General features: G+C 33.8%; 2 protein-coding genes across 2 annotated transcripts; one reads left to right on the top strand and one right to left on the bottom strand.

Annotated features, from left to right (window-relative positions):
- Positions 1-582: 582 nt before the first annotated feature.
- Positions 583-2,951, top strand: LOC140809764 (malate dehydrogenase, chloroplastic-like). Its single transcript, XM_073167481.1, has 2 exons — positions 583-986; positions 1,527-2,951. Exon 2 carries the CDS (start codon positions 1,535-1,537, stop codon positions 2,768-2,770), a length of 1,236 nt encoding a protein of 411 aa, XP_073023582.1. The 5' UTR covers positions 583-986; positions 1,527-1,534; the 3' UTR covers positions 2,771-2,951.
- Positions 2,952-3,110: 159 nt separating this feature from the next.
- Positions 3,111-5,728, bottom strand: LOC140810473 (protein RKD3-like). The gene is made up of 6 exons (XM_073168324.1): positions 5,625-5,728; positions 5,328-5,476; positions 4,583-4,950; positions 4,165-4,442; positions 3,566-3,659; positions 3,111-3,179 (listed from the first exon to the last, which is right to left on the bottom strand). The coding sequence occupies exons 1-6, from the start codon at positions 5,726-5,728 to the stop codon at positions 3,111-3,113; spliced, it is 1,062 nt and encodes a 353-aa protein (XP_073024425.1).
- Between the last annotated feature and the right edge of the window lie 6,660 nt (positions 5,729-12,388).

A 12,388-nucleotide genomic window follows, 5' to 3' on the forward strand; every position in this document is an offset into this window, starting at 1 on the left:
AAGAATTTGAGGAATAAGTGTTGGGATCATCAATTATCCACGGATCCATTTTCATGTTTAGGTTCAAAATGAAATGAAAGAGGAAAGAAAGTTTGATTTTTTGAAAGAAAGTGGAAGAAATTTGTGATTTTTTGAATATGTAATGAAGTCAATTTATAGAAGTAAAGTTGGATTTTCAAAATATGATCGATGATTGTTTTTATTGTTTTTTTAGAAATTTGTTAAAAAATAGATATATATATATATATATATATATATATATATATATATATATATATATATTTTTTTGTTGCAATTTTTCGCTTTTTGTGATTTAATTATAATTTTAAATTTTTAAAAATTGAGATTGATCTGTGACTGAAAGATAATCTCAGCCATTCATTTTTTGATTTTTATTTTAGTTTCTTAAACCACATATTAACTCTTGTAGACTTATAATTACATATAAAAGAATTAAAAAAAAGACGGACAACTTTACCCCAGGGCTCACCCATATCTAGTGGTATTTACTGTCCAAATCGAAATCGAAAATTCATTTTGAACCTAACCAAACTTTTTTATTGTTTTATTTATATTTCTTCTACGTCAAAGATAGCAATGTACTTTGATTTTATTAAATTTTAATATAAAGATTGATTTTTTAAAATCATATCCCACTTATTTGTTTGGATTACAAAAAAATATTATTTTTGCTTTTTGGAGGGATTGAATCTATGCCAACATTTATGCCGCCTCCAGTGAGTGTATATTCCACTTGTGAATCCATGGTATCTATAATATATGAAAAAAGGAAAAAAAAAATTGTATTAAATTATACTATTGGTGGTAGATTTCGTCGAAGTAGTGCGGCGGAGAGGCTTATGTGGGCTTCCTAGCCCCTCACGTCCGTGAGAAGAAAAGCCTGCCTTTTATTGAGATCAAATAGCTCTCACAGTTTTTATTCATCTGTCATCTCCAGGTTCAGTGTGAAAGTGTCATCGGAGGAGGTAATTGTGCTCAATTTCTTGTTCTTGATATCTTTCTTTTCCTACTAATATACGTCGAATTTTGTGTGCGCGTGCGTGTGTGGGTTTTTTTTTTTTTTTGCTATAGATCTGGAGAATTCTAATGGATTTATGAATCTTGGGTTATTAAATTTGAATTGTGTGAGTACTGATGCGTGAAGTCTTTTTTTTTCCTGTTTAATTTTGAGTGTTGCTATAAATTTGTGGGTTTTCCCCCAATGGTGTAGCGTCTTCTTGAGTACTGAACGTCAAATGCTGAACAAATTGGTTTACGATTCTGGTTTTTGTTTTATTTTGCGGTTGGTTGAAGTATCTGGGTTTTGGTGGTGGGTTTGTGGCTAAGAATTTTACAGAACTGTAGTATTTGGAATATTTCAATTTTAGCTTAAAACGTGTGAGATATTATAAGCTTGTAATTATTGAATCATGAGCTTCTTTTCCTGTGGCCTTGGGTAAATGGGGTCTATGCTGTTGTTTGTTGGCTTGTGTCTTGACAGTTTCGTAATTCTTTTGTCATTTCAGGTTGCGAGATGACAACATCAGCAACCACCTTTTCAATTGGCTCCACATCAGCTACTGGCTCCAAAGTTGGCCCATTTTCACAACTCAAGTCATTGAGTGCCAAGTTGAAATGTGAAAACCACCTCATTAGTTTCAATGGCCTCAAAGCAGCAACCTCCATAAGACATGACTTGAAGTCTTTGTTTACGGGCAGCGAGAGCGGTGCGGTTCTGAAGCACTCTTATGTCAGAAAATCTGAAAAGCATAACAATAGAGCATACCATCATGTTCAACCTCATGCATCCTACAAGGTAGCTGTTCTTGGAGCTGCTGGTGGTATAGGCCAGCCACTAGCTCTTTTGATCAAAATGTCACCACTAGTTTCTCAATTAAATCTTTATGATATAGCAAACGTGAAGGGAGTTTCGGCTGATCTGAGTCACTGCAACACACCTTCGGTGGTTTCAGATTTTACTGGAGAATCCAATCTCCCCGATAGTTTGAAGGGTGCTGATGTTGTAGTCATACCTGCTGGTGTTCCAAGAAAGCCTGGTATGACCCGAGATGACCTATTTAACATAAATGCTAACATAGTGAAAACATTAGTCGAGGCTGTTGCTGACAACTGCCCTGATGCCTTGATTCACATCATAAGCAATCCAATAAATTCGACAGTTCCAATTGCTGCTGAGGTCTTGAAAGGGAAAGGGGTATTTGATCCCAAGAAGCTCTTCGGTGTTACCACTCTTGATGTAGTTCGAGCGAATGCTTTTGTCGCTCAAAGAAAAAGCCTGAGGCTTATTGATGTTGATGTCCCGGTTATTGGTGGCCATGCAGGAGTTACTATCCTCCCCTTGTTGTCGAAGACCAAACCATCCGTCACTTTTAGCGACGAAGAAGTGCAAGAACTGACTTTGAGGATTCAAAATGCTGGCACAGAAGTTGTGGAGGCCAAGGCTGGAGCAGGATCGGCCACTCTTTCAATGGCATATGCTGCAGCTCGGTTTGTTGAGTCGTCCCTCCGAGGTCTGGATGGCGATAGTGACGTCTACGAATGTGCTTATGTCCAGTCTGATCTTACCGAGCTGCCTTTCTTTGCCTCAAGAATTAAGCTTGGAAGAAATGGCGTGGAGGCTTTCATTCCATCGATCCTTCAAGAATTAACCGAGTACGAACAGAAGGCATTGGACGCTCTAAAGCCGGAACTGAAGTCCAGCATCGAGAAAGGCGTAGCTTTTGTTCAGAAGCAGCCTGTCGCTGTTTAGAATTTAGTGCTTTGTGGAAGCAGTATCTATCAGGAAAAATAAAGGGATGCAGCGTTACAGGTTCATCCATGTATCTCAGAATCTGCATTCCAGTTTTGTAGGCAACTTACTGGACAGTTTTTCCTACTATTGTCATGTTTAAATTTCTTCACCTATAGAAAATGAGTATTTCGTTGAGCTCTCCGGTGATTTACATGTTTGAACATCATTAATTTAGTATATTTTTAGATGACGTGATATTTATTGTAAAATGTCTGTTAAGAATAAAAAATAATTTCTCCAGAAAATAAAATCAAACATATTCGCGTACCCTCAAAACAAATATATATCGTGGAAAGTTCTATTTATAAAACACCTCAAACAAAACCGTGGCCTCAATGCGCATTTTCCACAACCTTTTCCCACATACCTACGGAAGAAAAAATATTCAACAATGGCATAAAGTCCACAACGCGAATACATGGATATAAGAGAATTGCAAATATTTAGTTCATAAAGAAGACTGTTCCGTAACATAGTTATGGATTCTTTCACCAAATTCCAGTGCATTCAAGCTTGCGCAAACTTGAAGGACAAGCAAACAGGTGACATTGTTTCACCTAAACACGAGTAAAAGTCCACCAATGTAGTCGGTAAATTAAAAGGCCATCAGATTTATAACCATCTTTCCAAATCCTTGCATGGATCTACTACCCATTAGACAAAGACCCGATCATAGCACAACATTTCACAGCAACCGTCGCTGACAAAGCGTTGGGAAAAAATAACTAAAGAAAGTAATTCAGGGTATAACACAAGCCCTTTTTGAGCTGAATCACTAGTTATTGAATGAGCCTTGATCATGGTATTGTACAAAGAAACGTCAGGATCAGGAAACTCAGAAAATATTCTGTGAGAATAAGACAAATCACGCAACGGAGGTACCCCAGAAAGGAGAGGAAAACGCGGGGGTTGTAGAAATAAGAGGTGCTATGGAGTGGAGCTGGAGCAAATGGGATTTTTTAGTACACAATTTTATGAGGGAAATCATCGTCTTTTCATCATGGAGTTTGTGTTGAACCGTTGAGTAGGTGGTGAAGAGCGGCTGGATGTAGCGATCAAGTGCGGCGAAGGCTCCGACAAAAATAGAGGTCAAGAAGGCCAGCAATGGCAGATATCTCGAGCAGTCTTGTTTTTATTTTCTTGGGCAGATGTTTGTTGGTCGAAATAGAACATGGATAATATGAAAATGAAATTTGAGCCAAATGCATATCATTTACATCACATACTGACTACAAATCTCCTAAATACTGACAACAAAATTCTGAAATCTAATCAACCGTACTATGAGCATCTTACACTTGATCAAAACATCATAAAATCACCAGAAAGAAATATAATCAGAAAACAAATACTCCAAATCTTCCTCATCAGCATCCAGGAGAGTATGGAAGCTAGAGTTTGGTGTGTTTTGATCAAAATTTGAAGGGTCGTTTATGGATTTCGAAGACGAATCAGCCACGCTTCCCATCAGCCTTCTCTTCTTATAATTTGCTTTGAAACATGCTTGCCTCAGTCTCTTGGTTTTGTCCTCCAACTGCAGATCAGGAACCTCTTCCAACAATTTCTTTTCTTGCTCTAAAATCGCTATGGCGTCTCTCAGCTTCACTTCTCCTCCATCTTTACCCAATTCCTGTCAAAATATTACCATACTTCTCATGAACCGAGCTTCGCTTGCGAGTATGGAAGGTATTTGGTTGTGTAAGATTCTCTTATGGATTGAAATTCTTGATCCATTCTTAATAATAAGTTCAAGAGATCATTATAAGGTACCTGAACATTTTTTATTAGGGTTTGGAGACTCATGAGTTTTCGATGTGGCCATCTCTGAATTCCCAACTCTCTACATCTTTTCTTCAAAAGGGTCAATCCCACATTCAGTTCCTTGGCTGCTTTTGTTATAGGCATGTAAAAATACTCGCTGATCATTTGTCTCGTCAAAATTTTAGAACTCGAACTATTTTTCACCATTACTTCTGGTCTCCATCTTTTTTTTGATTCCATATTTTCTACATCCTCCTGGTCAAGTGCTGTACATATTTTTCCATAGTCACTTAATTCCACTTCTTGGTCTTTGATTTGAACTACCTCGATCGTTTCTTCATAAATTACCGATGCTCCAGACTTGCACAAGATTTCATCTGCGTTCATCACCAACAGTTTTACGTAGTGTATACACCACTAACAGAAAAACTAAGTGAAGTACTGCTTCATCTTATATATGGGGGAAAAAAGCATGAACGAGTCCAAAACACATTTAAGTGACTGTAGCAACACTATTTATAAAAGGCGATGAATTTCAAAGTATAGAAACGCAAGGGAGGCATGGTAAATTTTTTTATGCTATTTGGATACAAAAAAAAAACACAGATTCACAAGAAAATTTAGACTTCAATCCCATGCTAGCCTCTCTCCCTCTGCACTACATATGTTGTATTTACATATATATATATATACACAGTAGATAGATGTATCATCACTGGAACAAGAATCGAGAAGATACTCTATATTTACTGACCTTGAATGAGATTAGCAGGGTTGTATGGCACAAGATCTAAAGATGGATAAAAATGGTCATTGAGAAGCATCCCTACAAACGGAACATCGTCAACGGAATCCTCCTGAATGATAAATTCATTCTGAAAATCCGTAGCAGTGAAATGTCCACTGGATTTAAACAATTATACCCCCCAAACAACAAAGGAAAAGAAAAATTAATATCATATAGGAATCAAGGAACTGTTCTATATCTGTAACTTTTTGTTGAACATAAGCAATATTGAGTATGAACAAACTAATTGAAAATAATAATCACCTGAAATCAAGTGGAGGCAATTGGGTTGGAAAAGGGAAAAGATCCTCATATTTTTCTTTGGGAAAGACTTCATAATTTGACCATGTTGAGTGCTGAGTTTCCATGAATATTCTTTACTTGTGTACCTTTGATGTTTTCGTGAATTTCTGCACTGAACTGTAATTTCAACTGAATATAAATGGAAGAAGAGAAGATTAGCGATGGAAAACTGATAGATAATTAATTTGTGAATGTAATTAAGATGATTTAGTGCATGGAAGATCGTGCGCCGTCGCATGAATTAAACGTCTGATTAACTTCGTGTTCCATGCATGCATGTATACGTATTTATATGTATACGTATACATTCATTGTTGGTTAGTGTGCGATTAAACATGATTGAGTTTTGTATTTAAGGTGAGTTTAGTGGATAACAAATAATTAAATAAATTGGAATACTAATTATTATTGTTGAAAGTTGGAACTTGAAGTCTCTCTCGAAAATAAAAATAGTTTAGATTCCTTTTAAATGATGAGGATAATGTAGAAGTTCCATATATTTTGTATTTACACACACACAGAGTGTATGGATATATTGTATACCTATCATGCACACTTATATAAGCACCGATGGGATGTCATTCGCATATTGAATGTGATTATACATAGAAAAAATGTACATCCAATAGATAAGTGACACATTATCGATATATATTTTTTAAAACAAAATTTTATAAAAGGTCACACAAATTATTCAATAGATATTTTCTATTTGGACAACACAATATATTGAAATTAAATAATCTACAAATGATTAATGAAAATATTCGTGCATGATAATTGGTAATTATATTTTGTACAGAATAGAGTAAATCATTTTGGGGGCGCTGCTTTATGTTATAATTACGCACGCTAATATAATGAGGTTTTTAGAGGTTTGGCTCAAACGTGTTATCCCATCTAATCCAGTCTAATCATTACAAACGAGATCTTTTAATTTAATCAACGACTTTTGCAGAGAAAACACGATTCTGAAAGTTAGAAAATATTTTAGGAACAACTATTTTTTTTTATTATTTCAATAGATTTTAAGACAAAATTTTAAATATACATATAGTTATAGTAATGTATTTTTCGAGACCTTTTTTTTACTAATTTAAATTATTAATAATATCATGTAACCGAAAATTAATTTCCCCTAGACAATAATGAAGTAATGATAATCACCATTTATTAATTAATGTATGAAACGTACGTACAAATTAAGGGACTATTAAATCAAAATAAGTTACATGAAAGATTGGCAGTTGGAGCATTAATATTTATCATTTCACAATGTATGTATGTGTAGAATCGCGAAATATGTTTTCATGAACTACGTCAGGTTAAAGATAAGTTGCACAAAATTGAGACGTGAGATCGTCTCACATAAGTTTTTGTGGTCGTATATAAATTTAACATATTGAAAAATGATTTCTTTTGTATTTTTATTAGTTTGTTTTTGATTTCGAAATAAATTTGAAAAATCTCAACTTATACATTTACTATCTTATTATTATTATTATTATTATTATTATTATTATTTAGTTTTTTTTATTTTTTCGAAAGGAAAATGGTAAACCTTTTTTAAAAAACAGTTAGACATTTAAGTTTAAAGAGAGAAAATTTAAAGGTACACTAGAATAATTGAAGCCTGTGAGTCGCGGGACCAAAGTCTGGCTAAATACATAGTCCAGGCCCGTAAGCCCAACACAATCCATCATTTTCTTACCGTTTCGGGGAAAGTATGATTATTATATGTTATATTCGGAGTATTTTTTTTTATAATGTTGTCAAATGTTAACAATTAGATCATTAACTTATATTTGAGAAACTCACATTATCTAATGTATTGAAATATAGACGAAAATACTCACGCTATAATATAGACTAACTCGAAAAAAAGGAGAGAGAGTAAGAGACGAAACAAATATTACCTTAATTTGAAAGATGTGATTATTATTATTATTATTATACTTTTTAAAATAAGAATGTGATTATTGAATTTTTAGGAAGTGGGTGATGAAAAAAAAAACCCTAAAATTGACACATTTATTTCCCCACAAAAACACATTTGTTTTAGTTTTTGTTTTATAATTTTTGTTATAAGTTTTATTAATAAATTAGATTTTCCATATCATCATTTTAAATAATTCCGTTATCAATCTTTAAGAATTTCCAGTAAAAATTATCTAGCCACAAAGCACAAGTTTGATTTTCTCTTTTTCTTTTTCTTTTTCTTCCTGTGTTGTATCGGCATGCCGAGTTTATTTATTTTTTCCAGCTCATTAACTATACGTAGATGTAATTAAAAAAACCACGATTAAGAACTATAAAATTAATTTAAACAGAAATAAAATTATAAGGGTAATTATGCACTGATTAATTAAAATTGTGAATAGATCATGAGTCACATAATTTAACGAGAATCGTGAAGATTTGCATGCCCAAGAATTGAATGTCCATTTGGCGAATTAGTAACATTGACAAAAACTTATGTGAGACGGTTTCACGAATCGTATTTTGTGAGACATATATCTTATTTAGGTTATACATGAAAAAATATTACTTTTTATGCTAATAGTATTACTTTTTACTGTAAATATCGGCAGGGTTGACTCGTTCACAGGTAAAGATTCTTAAGACTGTCTCACAAAAGACCTACTCTAATACATTTTATTCATTGTAATTGTAATATATAGGAACTTTTTCTGTATTTCTTCTTCTTTTTTTTTTTTTCTTTTTTTTTGGTTTGAAAATACAGATATTTATTAAAAATTAAATTACCATCTGGTCGTCTTTATTAAATCACACACACATATATATATATAGAAATGATTGAGTGGGTTTGTCAAGAAACTACCAAACATAGGTTAAATTTCAAAAGCAACCCACAATCCCGCACCAAATACAGCCTAAATAGCATAATTTATCTACTGCCATTTTAATGATAATTATTTGAAAAACTAATAAGACATAAAATGGAGGATGAATGTTCGAATCAATTCAATTTGATTTTCATTTTGTATGAGTACCACGTCAATACTGTACTTGAAAATTTTACATTATACTTTTTACAATTTTTTAATAAAATTCTGATACGACATCTCAAATTCAAAAAACATCTCACACTAAATAATAAAGGTAGATCGCATAGAAAAATTATATTTGTCAATATTCCTTTCCCCTTGTACTAACATGGTAACTCCGAGGTTGTATTTGGAGTGAGTCATTCGAAATACATGATTTCGAATTTATTTTTATTGTTAAATAAATTAAATTGAGAAAACTTCAAATCTATCTTCTAGTTATTTAAATAATAATTATATCAATCACAGTTGATTTCAAATAATTTTGATATTTTAAGCATTTGAAATTATTTACGAATGTTATAATTATAGTGGTAATGAGTAAGGAGATTGATTTAAATTTATTTTGTGTAAGTTATTTAAACAATAAAAATATTTTTAAATCCTTTCATCCAAATAACTTCTAGTAAACAATGAAATCTTATATTTAAATCATGCTTTATTATGGCGCAACATCAGCAGCTTAACGCACGAGAATTTCTCAAAAAGACAACCATTCTATGAAACTTTCACTCATGCACGCTTAACCCAACATTCTTCCTCCCCAAGAAGTATAAAAATATACTTATTGAGAGACTTGAACTCATGGTTTCGCTCTGATACTAATTGTAGGAACGAGTGTCTGCTGCTTTATCAAAATTTATAACTAATAGTAACATTACAACTCAAATATTTTAAACCGTATATGTAGTATCCCGATGCCTAATTTGAGTTAATTATTGGATTAATTGTATTTCGGTGGGATCGGAAGGACCGAACCGGGTTCGGATCGTCCGAAGTTGGTTCGGATCGTCCGAAGTGGGTTCGGATGGACCGTTCTGTTCGGAGTCAGACGAGTCATGTCATGTCAGAGTTCGGATCGTCCGATCAGGGTTCGGATCGTCCGAAGACAGGTGGCTGGACACGTGGAAGACATGCAGAGTTCGGATCTTCCGAAGTGGATCGGATCTTCCGAAGTGCACCGGATCGGATCTTCCGAAGTGGATCGGATCTTCCGATCGTTGTCTATAAATAGAAGCGCGAGGCTTCACTTTTCACTCGCCAATTCCGAGAGTTCCAGAGCGTTTTAGTCGTTTCTGATGGGTTTCTAGTCTTTTCCCGAGGTTCGGGCACTAGCGGGGAGCTACTGGTTTTGTAGCGGAGCTGTGCTCTAGTTGGGGGCTAGCGGCATCAGTGGGCTGACTACGGACGCAGGTATAGTTCTGGGTTCCCTTTGAGATTTGGGAGTATCTATTAGTCTAGTTAAGGCTTTTAGATGTGGTTTAGTGATATGGTATCACTTGGATTGTAGGCTTGATTCTAGGGCTGATTGCTAGGATCTACTGGTTTGAGGTACGAAAGTACTATCCGAGATAACAGGATTGAGTATGCTTTACTATGTGTTGCATGTTTATATGTTGCATTATTATCTGTCATATGATGCATGGTTTATTATGCGGCATTTGCATAATCATGTTGAGCCTGATTATCTTTGAGATAGCCTGTTGAGAGGGTGCTCAGCCCTCGTTTGTTGTGGATGGTTGGACCCCGTTGGCCGACGGTGGTCAGGTCACCGGTATATCCACAGGTTTATTTTGGTATGGGAGCCACCTCCTGGTGCGACGGCGCAGAGTGCTACATACCTTGACGTCATTTACCTGAGCAGTATTTCGATATACCCAGATCCTGGTATCCAGTACATTTTGCATACATGCATGTCATAGTCTTGTATACTCATGCTTTCGGTGCTGAGCGTTTTATGCTCACGTCCTCGGTTTATCTCTGTTTTGGACACCCTATTCGATGGGGCAGGTCTCAGGTTGGACGGTCCAGGAGGGAGTGGACAGGGAGCTGGCGGAGGTTGACCTGTAGTTGTTGGTATTTGTTCTTGGTATTTAGTTCGATCTGGTTGTTTAAGTATTTTGTACTTACAGATTCGATTGGGTTGTATTACTGTTTTTCCGCTGTTTACCTGATTCAGTTTTAAATGTTAATTTTGCATGCTTAAGTTCTGATTAGTAGGTGATTCTGGAACGGGTCACTACAGTATAACAACTTAAACACTCTTCTCATAAAAACAATTATTACAATCTAACAATTGATTTATAATTATAAATGTTTTTATATAAACATATATAACCGTCTTTGGATTCATGTGAAATATGGGCCAAGTCAAACTAGTAAAGCAATGGTGATGTGCATTAAATTACGAATTGCATATTTCAAAGCCGTAGTTGACCTGTGATGAATTAATTAATGGGTTGATAAAACCTAAGCAGAATTAAGATGGAGCCCCATGTGATTCGCCAACAAAAGTCCCGAGTCCCTTTATTTATAATTATAATAATTGGGAAAAAAACAATGGTCAAGTTTAGAAATATATACATGGATGGGAAAATAAAAATATTCTTTGTTCCGTTTTGGTAAATTAATATTTTTATATGAATATATTATAAAATTTTATTTGATGGACTTATATTTTGTAACAAAATATATCCATGATTAAAATCACATCGCTTGAAAAAAAAACCCTATTGAATAAGATGTTTTTTTTTAAAAATTCCCTGATTTTTTTTTATCCACATTTAATTTAAACTAATAAATGACCTGAAATTAAGATGCGTCGATTACAAGCAGAGCATCTCATTAATTTGTATTGAATCTATCAAGCTACTTGCAGTTGAAATGAATGCTCCACAGTTGCCTTTTAAAAGTCAAAACTACAATCCAAAACTTATGTATTTATGTTCTTCGATTAGATTATATATATTAGAAAATGTTGTGCTACTTTGATTTAGTGGGGTGTATTGAATGTAGAGATTTAATGACTTTCAATGACTTTTTTTAAAATGATAGATTTCCATGGATTTGGTAGATTTTTATTGACTTTTAGTCTTCAATCAAATATATGCATGGATTAAAGGTTATAATCTCGCTCGATGCATTGGTTTTTTAGATTCAACTTCTATTTTCGGAACTAATATATGTCAGGATAAAGTAGTTTTATTGGGTGCAATAATTGTCTTTGTTTGGTAGAGAGATCAAACCATGATACTTGAGCTACTGTGCGGTTTAAAAGATTTGAGTTGCACCATTACCACTAGCTATAGCTTTTGATAAAACGGAAAGCGATCGGTCCTACAATTTTTTTTTCAATCCTATGTTTTGTATTATTTCGAGTTTGTCATCTATTCTGTCAATTACAGTATTAATTTGTTATATTTGTTTTTATTTTTTATTTTTGCAATTTTAGTTCTTGAGCTATAACGTGTTATGTATATATTGTCAAATCAACATTCTCGATCAAAAATGACTAAAACTTGAAAAAGACATGATTAAAATTGAAATTTGATAATAAAAACAATCAAAATCTCAAAGTAACAAACATATCGGTTGCTTAACTATGACAAAAAAAAATAGAATCGATTAAAATTGCTCTTAAAGGTTAAAAAATTGTTTTAAAAGCTATGTATTTCGAAACTATATATACATATATAGAGAGAGTTTTGATTTAACATGAGATCGAACTCACGCGAAAAAGTTTACTTCACTGCACTATTTGAGTATTGTTACTTAAAAAAAGATTAAAGCAACATAATATTGATACTAAATACGAACTTTGTTTGTGTACACTCTCAAATTGGTTTATCACATGATCATGAGTTTTGCTCAGACATG

Source organism: Primulina eburnea, chromosome 13, assembly GCF_022965805.1.
Source record: "Primulina eburnea isolate SZY01 chromosome 13, ASM2296580v1, whole genome shotgun sequence".
NCBI classification, from domain to species: Eukaryota; Viridiplantae; Streptophyta; class Magnoliopsida; order Lamiales; family Gesneriaceae; genus Primulina; species Primulina eburnea.

Coding starts and splice junctions, on each gene's coding strand:
- LOC140809764 (XM_073167481.1), top strand. CDS start 1,535: ATGACAACATCAGCAACCACCTTTTCAATTGGCTCCACATCAGCTACT.
- LOC140810473 (XM_073168324.1), bottom strand. CDS start 5,728: ATGGAAACTCAGCACTCAACATGGTCAAATTATGAAGTCTTTCCCAAA. Junction 5,477..5,624: donor TTGCCTCCACTTGATTTCAG/GTGATTATTATT, acceptor GTTTAAATCCAG/TGGACATTTCACTGCTACGG. Junction 4,951..5,327: donor CCCTGCTAATCTCATTCAAG/GTCAGTAAATAT, acceptor TGATGAACGCAG/ATGAAATCTTGTGCAAGTCT.